The sequence below is a fragment of the Carcharodon carcharias genome, chromosome 8 (genome assembly GCF_017639515.1).
Source record: "Carcharodon carcharias isolate sCarCar2 chromosome 8, sCarCar2.pri, whole genome shotgun sequence".
NCBI lineage: Eukaryota > Metazoa > Chordata > Chondrichthyes > Lamniformes > Lamnidae > Carcharodon > Carcharodon carcharias.
In genome coordinates this window covers 9351995-9378623 of record NC_054474.1, presented here as the reverse complement: position 1 = coordinate 9378623, position 26629 = coordinate 9351995, and the positions used below count along the sequence as shown (strand labels likewise).

Below are 26629 nucleotides of genomic sequence, written 5' to 3'. Positions count from 1 at the left end.
GCTAGGGGTATAGCTAGCTCTGAAGCATGAGTTTTCAGTATTATTACTAGAAAGTCGTCAGGACTCATAGCCTTTGCAGTATGCAATACCTTCTGTTGTTACTTGATAATCATGTGGAGTGAATCAAATTGGCTGAAGGCTGGCATCTGTGATGCTGAGGGTTTCAGGAGGAGGCCGAGATGTATCATTCACTCGGCACTTGTGGCTGAAGAGGTTGCAAACCTTTCAGTCTTGTCTTTTGCACTGATGTGCTGGGCTCCATCATTGGAAATTGTGATACTTGTGGAGCTGCCTCCTCCAGTTAGTTGTTTAATTGTTCATCACAATTCACGACTGAATGTGGCAGGGCTGCAGAGCTTAGATTGGATCCGTTGGTTTTGGGATTGCTTAGCTCTGTAAATCACATGCCACTTATGCTGCTGGGCATGCATGTAGTCCTGCGTTGTAGCTTTACCAGGTTGACACCTCACTTTTAGATATATGTCTCGTGCTGCTCCTGGCAAGCCCTCCTATACTCTTCAATGAACAAGGTTTGATTCCACCAGCTTGATAGTAATGGTAGAGTGGGGGATATGCCTGGTCATTAGGTTACAGATTATGGTTGAATACAATTCTGCTGCTACTGATGGCCCACAGTGTCTCATGAATGCCCAGTTGAGTTGCTAGCTCTGTTTGAAATCTATCCCATTTAGCATGCTGGTTGTGCCACACGATACAAAGGATCCTCAATGTGAAGATGGGACTTCATCTCCACAAGGATTGTGTGGTGGTACCAATACTATCATGGGCAGATGCAGTTGTGACAGGTATATTGGTGAGTACAAGGTCAAGTAGGTTTTTCCCTCTTGTATGGTTCCCTCACCACCTGCCGTGGACCCAGACTAGCAACTCGGCCCGTTCGGTCAGCAGCGGTGCTACCGAGCCGCTCTTGATAGACATTGAAGTCCCCACATTGAAGAGCACATTCTATACCCTTGCTACCCCTAGTGCTTCTTGCAAGTGGCGTTCAACACAGAGGAGCACTGATACATCAGCTGAGGAAAGGGAGGGTCAGTTGTGCTTTTTGGTGGATTTTTGGGCAGTTTACTTGGGGGGTGGGGTGGGGGCTGGCAATATTTGTATTCCTTTTGGTAAAACAGGTCTGCATTAAAAATAGGGTGGCACAAATAAACTGAAAGCAATCACTTTCCTAAAATAACTAATTGCTTTTAAGCCCAGCCTTGTACTACAGTACAACATTAAGGCTGTTTGTTCAGTCTAGTTACTGGAACATCACAAACCCTACAGAAACAGAGACAATAATACTCTTTTGCTTTTATAATAATACTCTTGTTGTTGTACTACCACGCCACAAAAGGAATTCATCTGCATTTGCAGATATTCCTCCACAGGAGTATAGCAGTAATTTAACTTTCAATTTAATAGATATTTCACTAAGCAATAAAAAGCACCCCACCCTTCCCAGTCCTTTGAGCCACCAACATCTTAAAATAATTCAAGTTTGGCTGCAAATCCTGAGCCTTGCCCTGTGAGCTCATATGTTACAACACTGACAACTTGTACACCACTAAACTGTTTTCAGACAACAAAAGAGCCCTTACACAAAATCAATCAGGCGATAAGGCTTTCTGCTGTAACTGTAACCGACAGCAGGCTTTATCAACAAAAAGCACATTCACTCCCTCCATCACTGGCACACCATGTCAGCAGTGTGTACTATTTGCACCAGCTTCTTGCTAAGGCTTTTTAGTAGCATCTCCCTAACCCGTGACCTCTGTCACCATGAAGGGCAAAGTCTAAAGGCACATGAGAACACCACCACCACCTGCAAGTCCCCCTCCAAGTCATGCACCATCTTGACTTGAAACTATATCACCATTCCTTCACTGACTGTCACTGGGTTAAAATCCTGTAACTCCCTTTTTCACAACAGGAGGAATACCTTCACCACATGGACTGCAGAAGGTTAAGACTGAGCAAGATGGGGTGGGCAACAAATGCTGACCTTGCCTGCAAAACCCACATCAGACAAGTGTGTTTATTTTAATAAGTTTGGGTTTTTCTCTTTAGAGCAATAGATTAAAGGGAGAGTTAATAGAAGTGTTCAAAATTATGAAGGGCTTTAATGATATAGATGGAGAAACGGTTTACACCAACAGGGTGGTTGTTAACCAAAGGACACAGATTTAAAACAATTAGCAAAAAAAAAAATCCAAAAGGGTGGAGAACGAGAAGGTTTTTTCACTTGATGCATGTACACAACCTGATGGAAGGCAGAAGCAGATTCAATAGCAACTTCGAAAGGGGAACTGGATGTACATTTGAAAAGGAATATTTGCAGAGCAATAGGGTAAGAGCAGCGGAGTGTGACAAGTTGGATATCTCTTTCAAAGAGCCGGCACAGACACAAAGGGCCTCCCTCCGTTTCTTGTGATTCTATGATTAAAGTGGAACAATTCATGCTGTGAATCTTTCAACGAATTACCACCAATTCCTGCCAACAGGACATCATTTGTCATGGGCTGTTCAGCACCAGTTAACTTTTGTACAGTCAGCAATGCTTACCCAAATGTGCTCCATAAAGAAATGCAAATAGAAAACAAAATTTTAGAAAAATTCTAACAAAGCTGCAGTGTTATATCAAGTGAAGGGTTAATCAACCCAACTCTCCAATTCAAAGTATAGGCTGGTACAGTACGGGGCCTGTAAATTAATTGAAAACAGTCCAGTCACAAGACCATCTCCTCACACCATCCGTGGTGGTTGTGCTATCGATCTTTTATATTCACTAAAGCCTTTTGCACTCCTTAAATCTCCCAATATAGACATCGGGCATAAAAAGGTCCAAATCATTGTGAGAAAATTGGTGTCAAGACACTGAACATGAACAAGCTGTCTCCATCATTTTCAAAAAAGTCCTTAGACATTAATGAAACCTAAATTTCTAAAAACAAAGCTCAGAATTAACAGTCAAACTCACTCCCCACAGAGACAATGGGAGCTCAAATACACTGTTCTCTTTGATCTGATGACATAATTTTCCCCTTAAATTGGGATGTTTTTGTTCAAGTGATGCAGCTGGCTGGAACATCACTGTGCTATTCCCCTCCACAAGGATGCAAATCTTTGCTGTTCCACCCAAGGGAGGGAGGGAGGGGGGGCAAGGTAGAGGTTTCTCCATTACCTGCAAACTCCATTACCTTACCTCAGATTCATCTGCCTTTCTGACCACTAGCTCAGGTTGAAGGAAAGTTTGCAGCCTTGAAATCATACATGACCTTGAACTGGAGCTTTTGATATCTTTTCGATCAAAAAGATTGCTTACTTTCACTGCAGCAATATCACCTGTCTCTGTTCCTGCCTCAGCCCATCTGATGTTGAAACCCTCATTCATGCTTTTGTTACCACCAGGCTCAACTATTCCAATGCTTCCCAGCTGTCTTTCCATCGTCCACTTTCTGGAAACTTGAGCTCATTCAAACATTGCTGCTCAGATGCTAACTCGCACCAAGTTCCATTAACTTTGTCCATGCTGACCTACATTGATTCTCAGCCCACCAACACCTTGATTTCAAAATTCTCATCCCCATGTTCAAATAACCTAATGGCCTCGGCCCTGATTATTTCTGCAACCAGTTCCAGCTCTCCAACCCTCCTAGAACTCACTCAACTCTGGCTATCCCTTCAATGACCTAGACCCCAAGTTTTGGATTTTCCTCCCTGAAACTCAAGACCTGTCCTCTTTTAAGATGCTTCTTAAAACCTATCTCTGACCAAGCTTTTAATTAACCTGACTGAATATTCCATCATTGGCTCCTCAATGTCACTTTTTCTGAATGCACTCCTGCAAAGTACTTTGGGATAGTTTAGCACATTCATGGTTCTATACAAATGCAAGTCATTGTTATGTCGCATACTTAAAAGATGGGAAAGAAACAAGAAATAAAAACAGACATGTCCATCAATGTTGCTATTTTACATCTCCTGTTAGATAGCTCCAAAGCAGCAAGGCCTAAACATCCTCTTCATTTGGAAAGAACAAACAGCCCTTTAAGTCTGTATAAATCCCAGGTAGCTATCTAACAGTAAATACAGTAAATGAAAATCTGGGATTGTGGACCAAGTCTATCCTTACCATATCTGCAAACAAACTGTTCTCTTCCCACAAAAAAGATAAACCATTGCCATATGGCAACTTAGGATGGGCTGGTCCCAACCTGACTGGAAAATAAGACGCAACCTGGCATATTTTTCAGGTGATACTAAGTTCAGGGTGTAGTCAAGTCTCATGAGACAACCAAGAACCTAAAGGAAGGCTAAAGTAAATCTTATAATAGAACAGAACAATGACAGGTGAAATTTAATATGAACAAGTGCAAGGTATTACACATTGGAACAAAGGATAGGAAACCTACTTACTGAACAAATGTTATAATTGACTTGAGAAGCTACAAAAGACAATACTTAATCTAGATTTTCCGATTCATTCATTCCAGGACCAACCCAGTAATCTGAAATAGGTTAATATTGACATTAAAACAATACCAGTTAGGTAATTTAAACAAGGATATTCAAGTCACTACATAGCAACAAATCTGTGAAGCAAACAAAAAGCTAAACTAGCCAATCAGTATAATAGAAGATTGCGACCCTCATGCTGAAACCATGCAATGTGGTCAAGCCACAACTTGAATAACTACATTCAACTGTAGTCACCAAGCCATAGGCAAAACATTCATGCCCTGTAGTCAGGGAAGAGCCTCAATGTTCATACCCAGTGCCAGAGCCCTAAAACTCAGTCTGTGAATAAGATGGAAATTTTACAAGATCAAAAGATACTAAGTGGAATAGAAATGATAAGATTGAAGCAGTATTTTAAACCTCAGCTCAAGAAAGTACATGACAGAGGTTTGCAAACAAACTATCACTCTAGGGAAACCAGTGCCTCTAGGGGACCAGATTATGAATAAATATTGATGTGGTGGTAGCTGGGGTGCAGAGAAGCAAAAGATTAAAACAATGCAAAAACAAGCATCCTTCAAATAAAGAGCTGACAATTTGCAGATATGAATTAAAAGACTGCAAACTAATCTTTGAAAAATTCCTTCTTTTCCTCTACCACCCCTAGTAACCAGGAAAATTAAATAATGTATTGGGGAGAACAGCATATTCACAATTTAAGATACATTTAGATAAAATAATGGCAAAATACAGGAAGATGCTCAAGCCAAACAAAATGATAATTTTATTTCCAGAACATTGCCGTTGAAACTCAGTTGCATCTGTTCCAAATTCATTTCATGCATTTGTGTCATAAAATATAATAATTTTCATAATATTGTGATTTATTGTAAAGGTAGGGTTAATAGTGGGGTTTGGATTATGAGGAGAGGTTGAGTAGATTGGGCCTGTACTCATTGGAGTTTAGAAGAATGAAAGGCGACCTTGTTGAAACATAAAAGATTCTTAGGGGTAGATGCTGAGAGGTTGTTTCCCCTTGTGGAAGAGTCTAGGACCAGAGGGCATAATCTCAGAGTAAGGGGGCATCAACTTAAAACAGTTAATGTATTAATTGTGGATTTTTTTACCGCAGAGGGCTGTAGAGGCCGAGTTAAGTATAGTCAAGGCTGAGACAGATATATTTTCAATCAGTAAGGCAATCAAGGGTTATGGGGAAAAGGCAGGAAAGTGGAGTTGAGAATTATCAGATCAGCCATGATCTCATTGAATGGCGGAGCAGACTCGATGAGCCAAACGGCCTACTTCTGCTCCTATGTCTTATGGTCTTATAGAAATATAGAAATATAAATATATATATATATATATATATAAATAAAGGAGGTGAGATTATGTGTAAGAAGAAAGGCATTCTAAGATCTAACACAAGTATGAAAAGCCTTCAGCCTCTATGCATGAAGTTGCTGTCTAAGGAATCGAAGCTAAGAAAACTCACTGAATATCACCATCCAGGGTATTGTGTACTTTGCCTAGGTCTATTGAAATCTATTTTGTTTTACTGTTGCCTTAACAGAGGTGTAACTGAAAGTCAGATTAATTAGGGGAGCTAGGAGTTATTATAGTAATTTGTAGGCCTATGTATGTGCTTAAAATCTTTTCTTCTATCAATAAATATTTAATTTAGTTTTTCTAAAAAAAAACCTCTAAGACCCAATGGACTTATTACTACTGAATTCGAGGCGAGCATCTCAGAATAAAATACAAATTGCAAAATGGTTGTGGCAGTTGTTTCAAGTTTCCATCTGGGATTTGAGCAGCTCAGCATTTGCCATCCGCTGTGCCATAACATTGGTCTGTAAGTTTGAAATACCAGTTGCAACATCTGAACAACTACAGAAAGAGAGATATTCTACCTTAGTTATAAAATGCTCCCTCCCATATCACAGCAGTAACTGTAAAAATTTCATTAGTGGCTAAACACTGAACTGAATTCCGAACACTGTCCGAGTTTTAAAGCACAGTCTTAACGATATTTAAATTTTTTCTCCCCAACATGCAAGACACCGTTTGTTTACCAAGGCTGGTTGATGATTAGTATATGGTAGTAGAGGGCTTGATGTTCAGAAGGGTAGAAGTTGCGGGCAGGTTTACTAGTGTTGTTGGGAAGAGTTTAAACTAATTCAGCAGGGGAGGGGGACACAGAATGTTAGCAGAAAAGGGACACATCATAATACAGTAAAACAATCAAGTCAGAGGGAGTACAGCTGCAATAAGCTTCAAGGGAATAAGGCAAGGCTGGATGACCTCTACTTTAATGCCAGGAGTATTACAGGTAAAACAGATGAGTTAAGGGTGAGGATTGACATGTGGAATTGATATAGTAGCCATCACTGAGACATGGTTGAGGGATGGGCAGGATTGGCAGCTCAACTTTTCGAGATATAGAATCTTCAGGCAAGACAGGGGAAGGGATAAAAGAGGAGGTGTTGCATTATTAGTTAAGGAGTCAGTTACTGCAGTAAGGAGAGATGATATCTTGGAGGAGGCATCGAATGAAGCTTTGTGGGTAGAGCTTAGGAATAAAAAAGGGGCAACCACATTATTAGGTGTTTATTATGGACCCCCAGATAGTCAGCAGGAAATTGAGGAGCAAATATGTGCACAATTTGTGGAGGTGTGTAAAAACAATAACAATAGGGTAATTATATTAGGTGATTTCAACTTTCCCAACATTAATTGGGATAGACATAGTGTTAAGGGCTTGGATGGAGTGGACTTCTTGAAATGTGTACAGGAGAACTTTTTGGGTCAATATGTAAAGGGTCCAACAAGGGACGGCGCAGTGCTGGACCTAATTCTGGGGAATGAAGCCAGACAGGTGGCTGAGGTGGTGGTGGGCGAGCATTTTAGTGATAGTGACCACAACATGGTATAGTTTAAGTTTGTTACGGGCAAAGAAATCGACAAGTTGCAAAAAAAATGTTTTGGATTGGGGGAGAGTGGATTTTAGTAAAATAAGGCAGGATCTGGCCAAGGTAGACTGGGAACAGTTGCTTGTGGGGAAATCTACAGAGGAACAGGGGAGAGTGTTCAAAAAAGAAATGGAGAGGGTACAGGCTCAACATGTTCCCTCTAGGGTGACAGGAAGGAGTAACAAGCCCAGAGAATCATGGATGACCAGAGATATTCAGGTTGCGATGAGAAGGAAAAGAGAGGCTTTTAGCAGGTACAAGGGAAGCAAATTAGCAGAAGCATTAATGGAGTACAGACAGTGCAGGGTGGAGCTTAAGAAAGCAATTAGGAGAGCAAAGAGGGGATATGAGAAAGCTCTGGCTGGTAAAAGTAGGGAAAATCCCGAGATATTCTATAAGTATATCAATGGGAAGAGGATAACCAGGGAAAGAGTAAGGCCCATAAGGGACCAAGGGGGCAATCTATGGGTGGAACCAGAGGACATCGCTAGAGTGTTGAATGAATACTTCATGTCCGTCTTCACCCAAGAGAATGAGGATGAAGGTATTGAACTCGGGGAGAGAGACTTCGAGGTTCTTAAGCAAATTGATATAGGAAGTGACAAGGTAATGAAGGTGTTGGCAGGCTTAAAAGTGGACAAATTTCCAGGTCCGGATGATTTGTGTCCCCGACTGCTGAGGGAGGCAAGGGAGGAAATTGCAGGGGCTCTGACCCAAATTTTTAATTCCTCTCTGGCCACGGGGGAGCTGCCAGAGGACTGGAGAACAGCTAATGTGGTTCCGCTAATTAAGAAGGGTTGTAGAGATAAGCCAGGGAACTACAGGCCAGTGAGTCTCACGTCAGTGGTAGGGAAACTATTGGAGAAATTTTTGAAGGAGAGTATCTATCTCCACTTGGAGAGCCAAGGCTTGATCAGGGATAGTCAGCATGGCTTTGTCAGAGGGAGGTCATGCCTAACAAATTTGATTGAATTTTTTGAGGAGTTGACCAAGTGTGTAGACAAGGGTAGTGCAGTTGATGTAGTTTATTTGGACTTCAGCAAAGCCTTTGACAAGGTCCCACATGGGAGACTTATAAAGAATGCAAATGCACATGGGATACAGGGTAATTTGATAAGGTGGATTCAAAATTAGCTTAGTTGTAGGAGACAGAGGGTAATAACAGAAGGATGTCTTAGTGACTGGAAGCCAGTGTCCAGTGGTATACCACAGGGATCTGTGCTGGGTCCCCTATTATTTGTCACTTATATAAACAACATAGATGACTATGTGGGGAGTAGGATTAGTAAGTTCGCGGATGACACAAAGATTAGCCGGGTGATTAACAGTTAAGTTGAGGGTCTTGGGCTACAGGACGATATAGGCGGGATGGTCAAATGGGCAGATAAGTGGCAGATGGAATTTAACCCTGAAATGTGTGAGGTGATACACTTTGGAAGGAGTAATTTGACAAGGAAGTATTCAATGAACAGCATGGCACTAGGAAGTTCTGAGGAACAAAGGGACCTTGGTGTGTGTGTCCATAGATCTCTGAAGGCAGAGGGGCACATTAGTGGGGTGGTGAAAAAGACATATGGGACACTTGCCTTTATCAATCGAGGCATAGTTTACAAAAGTAGGGAGGTCATGTTGGAGTTGTATAGAATCTTGGTGAGGCCACAGTTGTTAACTGTGTGTAATTCTAGTCGCCACATTATAGGAAGGATGTGATTGCACTGGAGGGGGTGCAGAGGAGATTCATCAGGATGTTGCATGGGATGAAACATTTAAGTTATGAACAGAGGTTGGATAGACTTGAGTTATTTTCATTGGAGCAGAGAAGAGGTAGGTAGGCAGTGTTTCTCACGTGTCGGTGTAGACTCGATGGACTGAAGGGCCTTTTCTGCACTGTGATTCTGTGATATTGGCAGGACCAAACCCTCCAGAGACACAGCCACCTGGCAATTGGCTAACGGGTTATATTTAACCTGATATCTGGCAATAGGATCATAGAAAAGTTACAGCACAGGAGGCCATTCGGCCTATCTTGTCCATGCCAGCCCTAGTTGTAGGAGACAGAGGGTAATAACAGAAGGATGCCTTAGTGACTGGAAGCCAGTGTCCAGTGGTATACCACAGGGATCTGTGCTGGGTCCCCTATTATTTGTCACTTATATAAACAACATAGATGACTATGTGGGGAGTAGGATTAGTTAGTTTGCGGATGAAGATAGAAGATGGCACTTTTTTTTCAATTGACAACTGAAGGTTAGGGGATAACAAAATTACCAATTTTGAAAAATATAAATTTAAAAAAAAGGACGCAACATGTTCGTGCCTCAGAATGGGCACTACCTTAGTACAATACAGCCCTAAATGGTATTCCTTTTCCTTCACATACCCTTACCAATCTTACCCAATTTAGAGCAATTTTGACCTCATGTTGGTATTGATTATCCTGGGATCACAACTATTGCCACTATTTAGAAGAATGATACAATTGCTCATGTCACTGTCTGCAGTGACACTGTAAACTCTTCACCTTGCTATACAAAATGACTAGAACAGTTTTTCCCTATCGTATCTCTACCCCTGGCAACACTCCTCTCCTTTTCAATCTCTAAATACTATTTTTTACAAAAATATTGCAATAGCTCAACAAACTATAACATTTCAATCCCACAAAGTTGCAGAATTCATATGTCATACTTCACATATGAAATCCACAATATCATGGAAGCATTGGTACAATCCGTGATTCTTAGATTGAACAACAACTAAAACAGGAGTAACTTTTCATTACAGGAAGGATCGTTACCAAAGAAAACATTATTAAAATGTAAATCTAAATGTGATGGGCCTGTATAGGGTGGATGAGAAGGACCTATTTTTCTGCGCAAAGAGGTCAGTGACTAGAGGGCATAGATTTAAAGTGACTGGTAGAAGGGTTAGAGGAGAGATGAGGAAATATATTTTCACCCAGTGAGAGTGGTAGGAGTTTGGAACTCGCTGCCTGAAAATGGAGAAACCTTCAACTTAAGTTTTCTGGGTTTGCACCTGAAGCCCTATGACCTCCAGGGTTACATATCAAGTGCTGGAAAATGGGATTAGGCGGCTTGCTTTTCACCCGGCGCAGACACAATGGACAGAGTGACCTCCTCAGTGTTGTAAACTTTTTCTACATTTTCTAAATTTCCTAAATATTTGTAAAGGAAGAATGTGCATGGACATGGGGAGAGCCAGTCCGTGAATTGCTCCTTAGGAGAGCCAGCATAGACACGGTGAACTAAATGGCCTTCTTTTATGCTGTAACGATTCTATTAAAAAATGCTAAGTAATAGAATATCATCTATAGCAAAATCCATTTATGAGATAAGAATCTAGCCACAAATTCCACATTAATCCTTAGCTTATTATCCTTTAAAAGCATAAACAGATCATTAGGCATTGACATGAAATCCTTCAGTTAATTCCGTTTCATTTTTCAGCCATAGTATTTCCACGATTCTTTCCCACCACAATCTTTTGACAGAGCATTCAGTCATATTTAGCTCTACAAAAATAAAATCTTTAATCTTCTGCCTAAACCACTACTGAGAATGCAGCGCTTAGATGAGCTCAACTACTGTATGATGATATTACAATTCCATTACAGATGGACAAATAAGTCTTGATTTCAAAGAGGCTTAATAATTAGCTATCAACTAAACTGACAACTATAGTTTGGCCTAAGGCAATGCATAAAGGTCCTTCAGGATGTAGCACGATGATTAATCAAGTGAACTGCTGAGCCATTCAACAGTTTTCCTTTATATAGTGTGTGTAATGTCATAAAATGTTCCAAGGTGCTTCACAGGAGCATTATCAAACAAAATTTGACACCAAGCCACATAAAGGTGGTGTTAGGGCAGTTGAACAAGAGCTTGGAGAGATTTGCAAATAATGATGAAAATTTTAAAATCAAGATGTTCTTGATCAGGGAGCCAATGCAGGTCAGCGAGTCCAGTGGTGACCAGGATAGTGTCGGTAGGGTGCGGAATTTGCAGATTTCAACCTAACCAGTGGTAAAGGTGCTTCAAATAATCTCTCATTTAAGACAAGGAAACTCACTAATGTTTTAGTTCATGAACATAATCAGCAACCTCTATGAAAGCCCAAATATATTTTTGCAGTAAAGGCTACTTGTAACACCCTTCGCCTATGTTAATTAATCAGTCTGTATCCATCATTGGAACTCATGGCATGGAGGGTCACTTGGGTGAATTACCAGAGGGCAACCATTAATCATGAAGCAATGCCCCAGACTGGCAGAAGAAATTTAAGAAAATTGACAAGCTATAATTTACAGAAATGCAAGTGTTAGATGGACCAGTAAACATAAACCAATGCCAACCCACTAGTGCTCTTCACCATGTTACATCTTATTTGTAGACACACTATAATCTATAACAAGCCTAGCTCATGCCATTGTAACATACCAGTGTTTAAAAAAAATTAACCAACTTTAGTCAATTACCACCCTGGTGATGGTGATTCTATTTCCTGAATGTCAAGATCAATTTTTACATAGAATATTTTAATAAGCAATCAGAAACCCTTCACATATTCAGTTATATGGTGCAGAATTGTATAAATTGATTTCAGAAGGCTTCACATATTTTACAGTTTGCTAACTCAGTTTAGGAATGATCCTCCCACAAAAGTTGCATTTCATACCATGTTATTGCTCACTGATAGTTTAACGTACAATGGTGATGATTTGCTGATAAATTGGAGCTGCATTTACTTTGGTCCGTCTTGTCCTATTATTGCCACTGCCTCAAGCATGCTACGCATAGGGATGCGCTGTTTATAACTGTTTATAACAGGTTTAACTACTTGTAAATTTCTACCTTTCCACCTCTCTCCCAAACATTAAAATTCTCTTTAACCTCGTGTCTTGGAACTTCTCTGCCAATTTCTTTTGGGCTCAAAGTAAGGGCTGTTAACTGAAAGTAAATGGAGCTCTTCCCAGTCCCAGGTCATGTGCAACGCAGCCAGATGCAGAGTAAAAGTTCCCTGTACTTTACCTCAATAACATGCCTTTATTGCAATATCAGTACGCCACCTTCCAATAATGACATTTTACTTTTCCATTTCTCATACCAGCCATCCTGTGACCTCAGGCAACAATGGCAGTTGATTCCAGATGCCATAGGCCCACATACACTAGAAACTGGATTGAGAGCACCCAAATTTATCATAACTAGCAGAGTGAATAGACTTTTGTACCATTTCAATTTGAATCTCAATTTGAACTCTACCTCTCGGAGCCCACCCAGTTCCCCATCCTGCTAACCTTTACCATTACTCTGCATCGGCTCATTTCCATGTGGAGTGTCTTAGAATATTAAGATAAGGACTACTTAAAAATGCAAGTTGTTGTTATTGATATTGGTGAGAAACAGGTTCATCTCCTGTCTAGCCTGGGATTAGTGCAATGACACCCTTGGCCTGCCTAAGATCAAGCATAGCAGCACCTGGGAATTAGAACTCTTCTGCACAACAATATTACACTATACGTGTCTTTATCTATTTGGGGAGCTTAAGCAAACTTCACAAATATTCTTCAAAAGGACTCATTTTAAATCATGCACTGGTTTGGAAGCTAAGAAATCAGGCAGCTCGGCATCATAAATGTATTATTACTGGATTCCCCTGTGGCACTGCTCACAGCAAGACAGATTATCTGCACTATCTCCTGCCCATCTCTGCTGTCACCAGTTTGCACCACACCCATCTTGTGTCCTTGTTCCATCTATCTTTGCCTAGTGTAGCTTTCTGCCTATTTGTTTTCCATCTGTGCTAGTGTGCTTCTCTCAATTTTTTTCCCCATCTTTTTTGCACTTCAATCTGCCTTTGTTTTGTTCCTCTTTCTCTGCCTTAACATGATTCTCTCTCCCATCCACTGACTGTTCCTCCAGACGGGAACCAGTAAGGATTGTAATCAAGCTAAGGCCCCTAACCATCTTTCTGGTCACGGTACTAGAAGGATCAACCAGTGTTGCAACCTGCCATTCTATTTTCACCCTTAAGGAATATATTTATTTTGGACTTTAGTAATTTATATTTGAATACATTTTGGGGGTGGGGGCCACTGTTTGCTCCAGCTTATTTGATTCCCTTTAGAGGTTAGGAATGATTGTTCCCAAGGATTTTCCCAAATTGGTCACAGGCTTTCTGCCTCCCTAAAAGCTAGAAATACTAGGTGGAGTGGTTAGTTTTTCCCATTTAATAGATAATGGGAAATAACGATGGTCCTAATCATCTTTTTCACCTTTTTGTAAATTCATCTATGGAAGTGGGAACCCAAAACAAATCAGAGTTAGCAGATGCAATGAAAGAAAAGCCTTTCTGATTTATTTGTGGGCTATGTGCCTTGAAATGCATTTATTTTGTTGAAGGTAATCTAAACAATATATTTCACGCACACAGTAATAGCTCAATTTCATTGTTTAAAGAAGTGGGGACAGGGAACACAAACTAGAGGTGCAATAAAAATATTGAAAGCAGGTTGAGTTGATCCTACTTTCTTAGCTTAAATAAACGTTTTTGTGTGAACAGCATAACAGATAATGCAGAAAAACCTGCTCTATATATACACACACACACATACGTGTGTGCGTGTTTATATGTATATATGTGTTGACAGTGCCCACGCCTAAACGCATACAAGCTGTGAAGTTTGTAGCTCAGTTAATTTCTCACCATCAACTGCATGCACTCTTCACAGATTCATGACAAACTTGCATCTCAAGATCTAAGACTTAAACGCTAATCCTATTAGCTAACAATTTCATGGAATTATTTTTTTGAGTCCTAAATAATTTCAGCATAGTAATTATGTATTGTTCCTGAACTATGATCTTGAGTTTCCAATTAAGTTAATGCTTTACATAATCGGATTTCAGTGAGAGAGAGAGAAAAAAAATCAGTGGGAAAATGCACAGGTCTAGAGCTGAAAACCTAATCCTTCACTACCAAAAAAATGGTGCAGTGAATTGAAACCAGCACCACCAGTTTCCAGCCATTAAACAGAAGAATTTACAGAGCACCAAAAATGCTATAAATGCTCGTCAGGTAAGGAAGCATCTGAGAAGAAAGGGAAATGGTTAGGTTAATGTTCCAGTGCAGTGGCCCTTCATCAAAATTGGAATATTTGCAGATGAACAGTTGTGAGGATGAACAGATTGTGGGAACTGGAGATGGAAACAAAAATGGTCAGGTAAAAAGAAAGAACTGTAAAGTGATACAGCAGTGTTGATGAATAAAATGATAGAGCTCCTATCGAATATATCTCATATATATCTTTTGCTTCTTGAACTTTCCTCATTGGGCCTGTCACCTGACCTGTTGTATGTTTCCTTTTTAATTTTTGTTTTAAGAATTTCCACTGTCAAAACACTAACAGTATATGTTTGCCCTCTATCCAGTACTCACAAGAACACAAGAAAAAGGCAGGAGATCACATGGCCAGTGAACCTACCTTACCATTCAATACGATCATGGTTGATGATCTACCTCACTCCACTTACCCACCCTACATATCCCCATATCCCTTAATATCCAATAATTTATCGATCTCAGTCTTGAATATACTCAATGACTGAGCATCCACAGCTTTCTAGGGTAGAGAATGTCAAAGTTTCACAACCCTCTGAGTGAAGAAATTTCTCCTATGACTTCTTATCCTGTGACTTTACCCCCATGTTCCAGATTCCCCAGGGAAGGGAAGCAGCCTCTTGTGCCTACCCTGTCAAGCCCCTTCAGAATCTTGTATGTTTAAATAATATCACTTGACATATTTCTAAACTGCAGATAGTATAGAGCCAATTTACTCATTTTCTCATCCCAGGAAACAATCCAAAGAAGCTTTGCTTGCCACCTCCAAGGCAAGTATATCCTTCCTTAAATGTGGAAACCAAAACTGCACATGGTACACCAAGTGTGGTCTCACCAAAACCCTGTACAGTTTTAGCAAGACTTTCTTATTCATGTACACCAATCCCCTTACAGTAAAATGCAGACATGCCATTTGTCTTCATAATTGCTTGCTGTAACTGCACGGTAACTTTTTATATTCCTATCACAAGTACATCCAAGTCCCTCTGAACATCAAAATTTACAAGTTTCACACCTTTTAAAAAAATTCTGATTTTCTAGTCTTACAACCAAAGTGAATAACCTTACACTTGCCCCATTATACTCCATTGTCAACTTGTTGCTCACTCACTTAACCTGTCTATATTTCTTTGCAGCTTCTCTGTGTCCTCCTCACAGCCATCATCCATGTTCACTGATCTACATTGGTTCTCTGTCCACTAACTCCTCAAATTTAAAATTCCCATCCTCACGTTCAAATCTCTCCATAGCCTCGCTCCCTATTATCTCCGTAACTTCTTCTGGGCCTATATGACCTTTCAAGAATTTAACACTTTTCCAACTCTGGTCTCTTACGCATCCCCACTTCCATTGCCCCAAGCCTCCTTAAACCTGCCTACTTCTCCAGTTTTAAGATACTTCTTAAAATCTAACTCAATAACCAAGCTTTTATTCACTTCTCCACTATCTCCCTTTGACGCTGGGTCAACTTATCGGTTCACGGTGCTGTGAAGTATCCTGGGACTTTTATTACGTTACAGGTGATGTATTAATGCTGGCTGCTGTTGTCCATTGCAGGCTATGATAGGTGGATTTTTCACATTAAAAAAAAAAGTCCTGGCAATTATGGCATAGTGCAGCATAAATGATAAAACAGGGAGTTGAACAAAGACAATTATCCATGAAAAATTAGGCAATCTGTTCTTACATAGTTTTTGCTACAGTTTTATTAAAAATCATTCAGAATTATGAACAAGTCACAGTGCATCTGTGTATGACATCATTTACTTTACTTAGCTTGAAATAGAAGATATTGCGGTTTCTACTTTGCTATGAAAGAACACATCAATTTCCTCCATTGGCACATGAAACACTGCACCAGAATCACATTTCCTGTGGCATGGATATGTACAAAGAAAAAGACTTGCAGTTATATAGCTTTCACAACTACAGGACATCCCAAAGAACTTCACAGCCAATGAAGTACTGCTGAAGTGTAGCCACTACTACAGTGTAGGAAACACCAACTAATTTGCACACAAGCTCCCACAAACAACAATGCGATAATTTTTTTTGTTATTGATTGAGGGATAAATATTGGCTAGGACTCTGGGGATAACTCCTCTGCTCTTCTTCAAATAGGTGCCATCTTTTATATTCAACTGAGAGGTTTAATGTCTCATCTGAAAAATAGCGTCTCAGTTGGTGCAGAGACAGAGGCGCAGAGAAGTTTAGGGAGGGAATTCCAGAGCTTAGGGCCTTGACAGCTGAAGGTAAGGCCGGCACCAGTGAAGGGACAAAAATCACAGATGGCTAAGCGGCCATAATTGGAGGAGCACAGAGAACTTGTCAGTTTGGAGGAGATTCCAGAGATAAGGAGCAGTGAGGGATGTGAATACAAAAACAACTTAAACAAAAAAAGTTTTTTTACTTAAACTGGATACTATTAACTATAACTCTTTTGCTTAGGAGCATACAGCTAATTGCATCTGGCAGCCCAATAGTTAAATGCATCAGTTCGTGTAACCTTGAGCCAAACACCTATACTTCCTTATAAGTTACTCATCCTAATAATTTCAAGGACTGATGAAAGGTTATCATCCTGAAAGGTTAACTCTGTTTTCTTCTCCGCCGATGCTGCCAGACCTGCTAAGTTTTTCCAGGTAATTCTGTTTTTGTTTTGGATTTCCAGCATCCGCAGTTTTTTTGTTTTTAACTCTGTTTCCCTCTTTACAGATGTTGCCTTATTTGCTGGGAGTTTTCAAATTTTTCTTTTCTGATTCAAGATCAGCAAAGAGCTTAAGTTGCGCTTGAAACCTGGCAAAGTTAGCGAATCTCGACCAGGAAGTCATTCACAGGCTGCAGATCATATGACTGAACAGCAATATCACAGCTCATATAAAGAACAGTCTCCGAGTTGACATAACACTGCACGCCAGAAACTTAAAATATACTTGAGCACAAATTAATTTCATGGCTGGAGATGGAAAAATGAGAAACAAATTGGAGTAACAAAAATCTCTTTAAATCTAATTTGCACTGTGGACATTAAAATCATCGCCTTTGTTCTATAGTCTTCACATATCCCTCACTCCAAATCAATTCTATAGCTTGCCCTGCTCCATTTCACCTCACTCCATTCCTCTGCTAATCTCTGATCCTGCTGTCCCACTGTTTCCTCAGAGAGAAGCTTTAGGCCCAATCTAAGCACCTTCCAAAACAAAAGCAACATACTACAAATGCTCGAAGTCGGAACTAAAAAAAAAGAAACCACTGGAAACACTCAGGTCAGGCCACATTTGTAGTGAGGGAGGCAGTTAATGTTTCAGCTCTGTGACTTTTCATCAGATCTTCCAACACTGCCAAGCCAATACATCTTTCATTGTTGGCTGTCAAAAAATAGCTGACCATCTCCTTTTCTAGCCACATTCGCCCACTCCTGGTAGTAGATTCCTCTAACCTTCTCTATTATCCATTCCATGCTACCGACTTCTGTGACTAAGCTCCTCAGTAGCCATCCCACCTGATCAATTAACCTACAAAATGTCCACACACTTGGAAATAAGGCATTACTTTATTCAGGACGAGTGTATGTTTTTAACCTTACTAAAACTTGGCTAGTCAATGGAGATTAGTTTCTTTCTGTCTACCATTCTAAGTACACATAGCACTATATTAGTTGCCTAAGCCATCTTGGCAATAATATGGTGCTCATTTTCAGGTTCCATTTCAACCTGCTTCCTTGCTCCAAGGCAACCAAGAATATGGGGGTAAAACCTGTTCCCTCCAAACATTAGAGCTCGTGGGACAAAGGAAGATTTTTTTTGCTTCAAAAGTAGTCCACAAAGGTGCAAGTCTGACTAGATGCAATACCAGTTATTAATTGCTTGTCAATTGGTGAAGAGCTATGAATATGTACATATTAAATATTAATGTATATCAGGAATGGATTAACAGGCTGGGTCTCTTTTCCCTTGAAAAAGCCTGAGGGGTGACCTAGCCGAGGTGTTTACAATTACGAAAGGTTTTGATAGAGTGGATACAGAGAGAGCATTTCTGCTTGTGGGAAAGAACATAAATAGGGGCCATCAATCTATGATAGTCACCAAGAAATCTAATAGTGAATTCAGAAGAAACTTCTTTACCCAAAGTAAAGGTGAAGGAAACAGAGGGTTATGATTGATAGATTTAAACGAGCATAGATGGGAGAAGGTTAAAGCGGTGCATAAACACCAGCATAGGCCATTCAGCCCAACCAGCCTACTTATATGCCACATATTGCACGTAATCCTCCGCACAACAACAAAATCGTTATTAGTCAATGTATATAAAAGATGTTTCTTAAAACCCCTCGGGCCTGATTCACACAGGTTATTGTGGCAGGACTAACATGTTATTGTGACCATAACCACAGGAAACCCACTAATATCCACATACAAGAAATTCACCCATTTCTAGACCAACCATCCCTCCTTCCCTCCTTGGGGGGAACCAAGGATATATTCAAGATGATACAAAGATGGGAAGAGAACACTTGCGACAATCAGGTGATGCTTAGATGATTAACAGTAGAATCAAGTAAGGGCATTCCCAGTAAGTTAGATAACGGATTAGGGGACTGAAGGAGGAAGACCTGGTTGATGGCTGAAGAAATAATGCACCACAGTCATGATTGCAGAGAATGCCATTCATGACTTTGATTCTCACAGTTCCAGCAGTGTGCCAGAAGCAGGAATTCTGAATGGAGTGATTCAAGAAGGGAATTTCAGGAGGGATGGGCACAGATATGGAATGTGTACAAACCGAAGGAATTTGGGGGAAGGAAAAAAAAAGTTGGCGATATGCTGATAGTCTACAAGATCATCAGGTCACAGTTGGAATTTGAGAGGAGGATGATGAGAGTTATGTTGAAAGGGAGGAAGACAGTGCCCAAGGAGGGGAAATCATTTAAAATGTCAGCTGTAAAGAAAGAGTAGTATTTAAAAAATCAAAAGAAGTCACATTTCCAGCGTTCCACAAAAAATTATTGCTCTAAATAATTCAACAAGCAGCTGTTCTACAATGCTGAAAATCAAGTTTTCCCAGTAAGCATGTCAATCAGAACAACACTAACGTCAGCAATGGCCAACAAATACTTCCAACCTGTAGAGCTGGTATCAACCAGGAACAAATACAGTACTATGAAGTACATTTGGTAATGAATTGACAACTTTCAATGCAGCAGAGTTCACAAAGGCAAATCATAGTGATTCTGGATGTTAAGACTTGCTTAACCAGATGATTCCATTAAGATGACAATTGTTGATCAATCACTGCAGAGAAATAGTCAATTTGCTGGCCACCTATTTACTGTCTTCCCCCATTGAAAAACCATTGAAATCGCTGGTACTAATCACACAGTAGGAAAGAGACTTAGACGACTTCCCGTATCTAAAGATGCTTGGAGTAGATAAAGTGCATACTTACATCAGTTTTCCATAGCTAGTTTCTTCAGGAACAGATCACTAGCCTGAAGCTACAGTTCAAGAGGTGCCACTCTGCATCAAGCGTGGCTGACCAGGAGACTCTCCCACTCTTACTACCAGCCTTAGGCATATTGGAAGGATTTTCAGGTTGACAATCAACCTGCTTGACCACAGTGTGAACCCACATTCCGTGGCCAAGTCCTGGAGTGGAACTCAAACCCGGAGCTTCTGGCTCAGAGGCAGGGACGCTACCCCCTATCTGCCACAAGTCCTCTTCCACAGTAGAATACTGGCAGATAAATTCCTCCAACTGAAAATTTTCACATAGGTGTTAAAACTATTTCAAAAAATTCCATTAAAAATAGAAAACAACTTCATGAACAGGTTTCAGGTTTTATACACTAATGACACACAGCTGAATTTAAGTCCAATTGCACTGTGTGTAGGATTAGCCCTCTGAAAACAACTTCTCTATTTCCACACTGCAAGTCAACAAGCAACTCAGTTTTCAATTGTGGTATGGACTCTGGAAGAATGGGCTAATGCAGAAATGTTTCAATGGTAAACAACGTTCTCCACTTTTATTGTACACCTGCAAAGTGCCTGATTGAAAGATGAAGTCCCTTCAGTTTACATTGAGCTTCATATTGTGTTCACCTAGAACTATGCTTCAAAATAGGACATTTCACTTAAACCATGGAAGGATCACAACTTTTCCCATAACAGAGTTATCCCTCGGGTTCTACAAAGGAACCATACTACCCAGCTCACATACAAGATTTCCAAAAGGGCTATCATGATTTTCTTTTTGAATTCTTGTTGCTAATTTGACTTCAGCTTATCTCCACTTCCTCCTCCAAAGAAGTCTATACACAGCTGACAAACGGCAGCTTTGACCGCATCACCATGGCAAGGGTGGTAACGGTAGCATAATGGTAATATTACCAGACTAGTTACCCAGAGGCCTACACTAACCATCTGAAGACAGAAGTTCAGTTCCCACTGCAGCAGCTGGAGGAATTTAAATTCAATTCATAAACCTGGAGTAAAACATTAGTCATACTAATAATGATCATGAAACTACTGGATTGTCATAAAAACCCATAGGATTCACTAATGTCCTTCAGGGAAAGAAATCTTCCATCCTTATCCAGTATGACGTACGTGTGATTCCAGATCCACAGCACAGCAATGTGGTTGACTCTGAATTGCCCTCTGAAAGACTCAACAAGTCACTGAGCTGAAGGTGGCTCACCACCACCTGCTCAAGGGCAATCAGAGATGGGTAATAAATGCTGGCCTAGCCTCACATCACAGAAACAAATAAAAAAATAGCATTGCTAGCATGTACTGGAAGGTTAGTAAACTCAAGTTTGCAATAAGCTTGAAGCTGTAGTTTGAAAAGAAACTTGAATAGAAACTTGCTCCCAACAGATATACAGGAAAAGGAGAGTGTAAAAAAACTATCAGTTCTCAGAATTTGGCCCACTGTGTCTGCTGGCTCTTTGGAAGAGATGCCCAATTATTCCTGTTCAACCTTCTGCTCTTGACCCCAATTTCTCCTTTTCATCTATATATCCAATTCTATTTTGGAAAATCACTATTGAAGCTGCTTGCACCACCTCAAGTAGTGCATTCCAGATCGTAACAACATGCTTGAAAAACTCAAGATTAGTACTGGTCTCAAAACTTTATAATATTTGAAATATGGCAAATGCTTCAAGTATTCTCTATCATCTTGACTATTACTTCCACTTGAAAATGCACAGAAACCCATGCTGCATAGACTTTATGTGCAGAAATCAATCCAACTTATTGAAAGCATTAAAAAAAATGTCTTAATCATTCAACTTTTTCAAACTACATTTCCACCGGAAATCTTGCAAATGAAATATCTGCAGAAAAATTTAGATACAGAGAATGTGAAATAAATCCAATAATTAAGTCCTTCTGTCATTGCCAAGGACAATTGTGCCTCTGAGCTGCGCTCAAAGTATAGCCTGAGAAATGCATTATTCAGCTTTTAAGTACTGTTGCTGTCCAAGGCACCAGTTACATAGAAACTTGTACCTTATCTGCATGCATCTTGCTAACATCCATGATTTCATTAACGGTTCAATGGTTTTGCATAATGTTTTGAAGTGCCACATTCACAAGGGCATTCCCCAAGAATTCAACACTCTAAAACTGTACAAGATGAACATGCCATTTGCAAAATTAAATATCGCCAACATAGCACAACGCGAGATTTATATAAAAGCAAAATACTGCGGATGCTGGAAATCTGAAACAAAAATTAAAATAGCTGGAAAAACTCAGCAGGTCTGACAGCATCTGCAGAGAAGAATACAGTTAACATTGAGTCCGTATGACTCTTCATCAGAACTGAGAAAATATAGAAATGAGGTGAAATATAAGCTGGTTGAGGGGGGGTGGGACAGGTAGAGCTGGATGGAGGGCCAGTGATAGGTGGAGGCAAAAAAGAGATTGCCAAAGATGTCATAGGCAAAAGGACAAAAGGGTGTTGACGGTGGTGATATTATCTAAGGAATGTGCTATTGGTGACATTAAGGGTAGAAAGCAGGACGAGGAAGTGACAGGTGGCCCTAGTGGGGGTGGGGTGGGGGGGGAAAAAGGATCGAAATAGGCTAAAAAGTGGAGATGAAACAATGGATGGAAATACATTTAAAAATAATGGAAATAGGTGGGAATATATTAAAAAATGTAAATTATTGGAAAAAGGGGGATCGAAAAGGGAGTGGGGATGGAGGAGAGAGTTCATGATCAGAAGTTGTTGAACTCAATGTTAAGTCCAGCAGGCTGTAAAGTGCTTAGTTGGAAGATAAGGTGCTGTTCCTCCAGTTTGCGTTGAGCTTCACGGGAACATTGCAGCAGGCCAAGGATGGACATGTGGGCATGAGAGCAGGGTGATGTGTTGAAACAGCAAGCGACAGGGACGTCTGGGTCATGCTTGCAGATAGACCGAAGGTGTTCTGCAAAGCAGTTACCCAGTCTGCGTTTGGTCTCTCCAATGTAGAGGAGACCGCATTGGGAGCAGCAAATGCGGTAGATTAAATTGAGGGAATTGTAAGTGAAATGCTGCTTCACTTGAAAGGAGTGTTTGGGCCCTTTGACAGTGAGGAGGGAGGAAGTAAAGGGGCGGGTGTTGCACCTTCTGCGGTTGCATGGGAAGGTGCCGTGGGAGGGGGTTGAGGTGTAGGGGGTGATGGAGGGATGGACCAGGGTGTCCCACAGGGAACAATCCCTGTGGATTGCTGCGGGGGGGGGGTGAAGGGAAGACGTGTTCGGTGGTGGCATCATGCTGGAGTTGGCAGAAATGACGGAGGATGATCCTTTGAACGCAGAGGCTGGTCGGGTGATAAGTGAGGACAAGGGGGACCCTATCATGGTTCTAGGAGGGAGAGGAAAGTGTGAGGGCGGATGCGCAGGAGATGGGCCGGACACGGTTGAGGGCCCTGTCAACCACCATGGGTGGAAAACCTTGGTTAAGGAAGAAGGAAGACATGTCAGAGGAATTGTTTTGGAAAGTGGCATCATCAGAACAGATGCGACGGAGGTGAAGGAACTGAGAGAATGAGATGGAGTCCTTACTGGAAGCGGGGTGTGAGGAGCTGTAGTCGAGGTAGCTGTGGGAGTCGGTAGGCTTGTAATGTGCTAGATTTATATAGCATCTTTCACAACTTCAGGATTTCCTGAAGTGCTTTACAGCCAAGCAAGTAACTTGGAAATGTAGCCACTGCTTGTAATGCAGGGAACATGGCAGCCAATTTGAGCACAGCAAGCTCCTATAAACAGCAATGTGCTATTCAAAACAGATTATCTGGTCAGTAATGTTGATTGAGGGATAATATTGACCTGGATACCAGGGAGAACTGCCCTGCTCTTCTCAAAAATAGTGCCACAGGATCTTTTACTTCCACCCAAGAGGGCAGACAGGGCCTCAGTTTAACATCTTCTCTGAAAGACGGCACCTTCGACGGTGCAGAACTCCCTCAATACTGGCCTGACTTGTCAGCCTTGGTTATTGGGCTCAAGTCTCAGGATTGAGGCTTGAACCCACAACCCTCTGAACTAAGATGCGAATGCACTGAGCCACTGCAGGCACACACAAGGAAGAGGTTATTGAAATGCTTTGCTGCAATATAATAAAGCTAATATTAGGTCACATGAATTGCAAATTTGAAATTTCATAGAATTTGAGATAATTTCAATGGAAACAATATTCCGTGACCCAACAAGCTTTCCAAGATATGGTGCTTTACATTTATATAGTGCCTTTTACATCCTTGGTTCCAAAGTGCTTCATAAACAAATTTATTCTGAAACAGTCATTAATGTTTTTGTAAGCAAATGTGGCAGCCAGTCCAAGCACAGCAAGAACCCACAAAAAGCAACAAGATGAATAACCCATTATGTAGTCCGAGACAACTATCACAAAAGACCATTAAAACAATAGTACGGCTGATAATTAAAGGAACAGGAGGCTGAGGGCTGTGGTGTGAAGGTAAACTTCAATGAAATCTATCAAAAGCAACAGGCTCATGAACACAAATGATGAAATTTTGTTGTGAAAATGTCCATATATACAGACACAAGCATGATGTAACATTTGCAATGTTTTTTTTAATTAGACAAAATATGAAGAGATATCTATAGTAAAAGTATTAATCTATATTTGCCTCAATGGACAATTTTATTGAGCAAAATCCAAGAACAGTAATGACTCATCAAAAGATTTAACTTAGCATAAAAAATAGGTGGGTTACAGTGTAACAAACAACTGGTCACACATCTATGGAGCAGAACGAACAACTGGCTACACACCACCTTCATTACACCTTACTGCTGTACCTGTCTCTCTCAAAGTCACACAGCAGGACAGCTGTCAAACATGCTAAAATAATCAAAACACCTTTAAATTTGGCTGCAGTACATTGAACAGCTATGAAACAGCTTCAGTAAGTTTTAAAGAACTTTTTTTTTAAAAAAAGTCAAGAAATCCAAAATTCCCCTACATTTAAATCAACACGCAAAATGCCTGGCAAACAACTTTTGCTTGTTAACTTGAAGTGACCTGGTACTGCAGAAATCTATGGAAGCACTGACCATAATCTACAACCAACGCTCGAGTTTTAAACTTTGACGTGAACAATGACTCTGGAGAAGGGTTCTTGAGCAATTCAAGCAAAGAATTACATGCCCTACGTGAGATACTTGGCAGAAGTGTGCCAAGAGCACGAAGAAAGCAACTTTTCTTCTGCAAGAAATGGGAAGTAGCATCTAGTGCGAGCACACACCAGGGCTTAACTATGCTGCCAGTAATCTCTGAGGGAAATCTCGGGCAGCAAGAGCGCCAACACAATGGTGCCGTGACGACCCACATTTCCTTGACTTTAGGGTGCACGTGTGGGGAAAAAAAAGAGATTGATGAGAAAATGTCTAACTAACAGCACCAAGTCTGGCCCGTGAATGCTTAAAGACACCTTAAGGCTCTTGAGAAAAGGGGGGCCCTCAGAGTTACCTGCACAGACAGGTAAGGGAGCTGCTTCAAATGAAAGTGAGGAATAGTCAGGGAGGGAGGGAGGGGGGGGGGGGGAGAGAAAACCTTCTAGATTTTACTCCCATCTCAAGTAAGAAGAATTCAAAGTTAGACTCACAAATTTGGCCTTCTTTTCTCCTTCTTCCACGCTTTTCTTCGTCTTACTGGACTTCTCCTTGCCTCTGGAGGGACCTGAAGCCTCACCCTTTGGATGCCCCTCCATGACTTATTTCAAATTAAAACTTTTTTTTAAAAAAAAGAAAAGAAATTTGTTTCTCAGCCTTCAGTTCAATCAATGTGTTCTACCAGCTCCAGCTGCTGCTGCTGCTCCTTTCTGCTGCTGCTGCTGCTTCATGCAAAGGGCGGGGGGGGGGGGGGGGGGGGTGGACCTTTGTTTTGAAGTGTTCCTTTCCTTTTATTTTTTTCCCCCCCTCCCCACTTCTTAGTTATCAAGCGTCAAGGTCTATCCTAGGAGGAGGAGGGAGAGGGAGGAGAGAGAGAGAGAGGGCCGGGGCCGGGGCCGGGGCCTAGGCGCAGGCTGCCGGCTGCGATTCCTACGCAAGCCCGCTGTGAAGGCAGGATGGGCTCTCCGCGCGTTACCTCCCTCGCGCACTGGCTCGCTCGGCTTTTTTTTTTAAAATAATGGCATCCCGCCTCCGACTCGAGGGAGGGGGAGCGAGGGGGGCGGGGCCATCCAACAAACGGTGATAAATAGTTAAAAACGATAGGGGGCGGGGGAGGGGGCGGGGGAGGGGGGGTGGAGGGCTGGTTGCCGTGAGCCGTCCGCTCGCTGGCGCGCGCTGCCCCCTGACTGAGTGACAGCTCGAGCTCTGAGCCTGTGCGGGGGGGAGCGGGGCTGAATGGCGAGGAGGAGGGGAGAGCTGCACTCCTGCAGCGCTGCTGCTGCTGCTGCTGCTGCTGCTGCAGCGACACTGACATGCTAGTTGGGAAACGGGGGCAACTGCACCACTTTTACCACCGTCGCCTGCTCAGGATTTTCCTGCCTTGATTCTCATTTGTCGATTTTCTAAAGAAAAAAAATTTTTTTTAATTTT

The 26629-nt window shown here is 41.2% G+C and overlaps 1 protein-coding gene across 2 annotated transcripts in view; it reads right to left on the bottom strand.

Moving 5' to 3' along the window:
* Positions 1–25870, bottom strand: part of LOC121280875 (protein diaphanous homolog 1-like) — a 342942-nt gene extending 317072 nt beyond the window's left edge. For both annotated transcript variants that reach the window (XM_041193196.1, XM_041193197.1), the window contains exon 1: positions 25693–25870. In XM_041193196.1, coding sequence (XP_041049130.1) covers positions 25693–25797 — 105 coding nt within the window. In that variant the 5' untranslated portion in view covers positions 25798–25870. The remainder of the gene's footprint in view (positions 1–25692) is intronic.
* Positions 25871–26629: the final 759 nt, after the last annotated feature.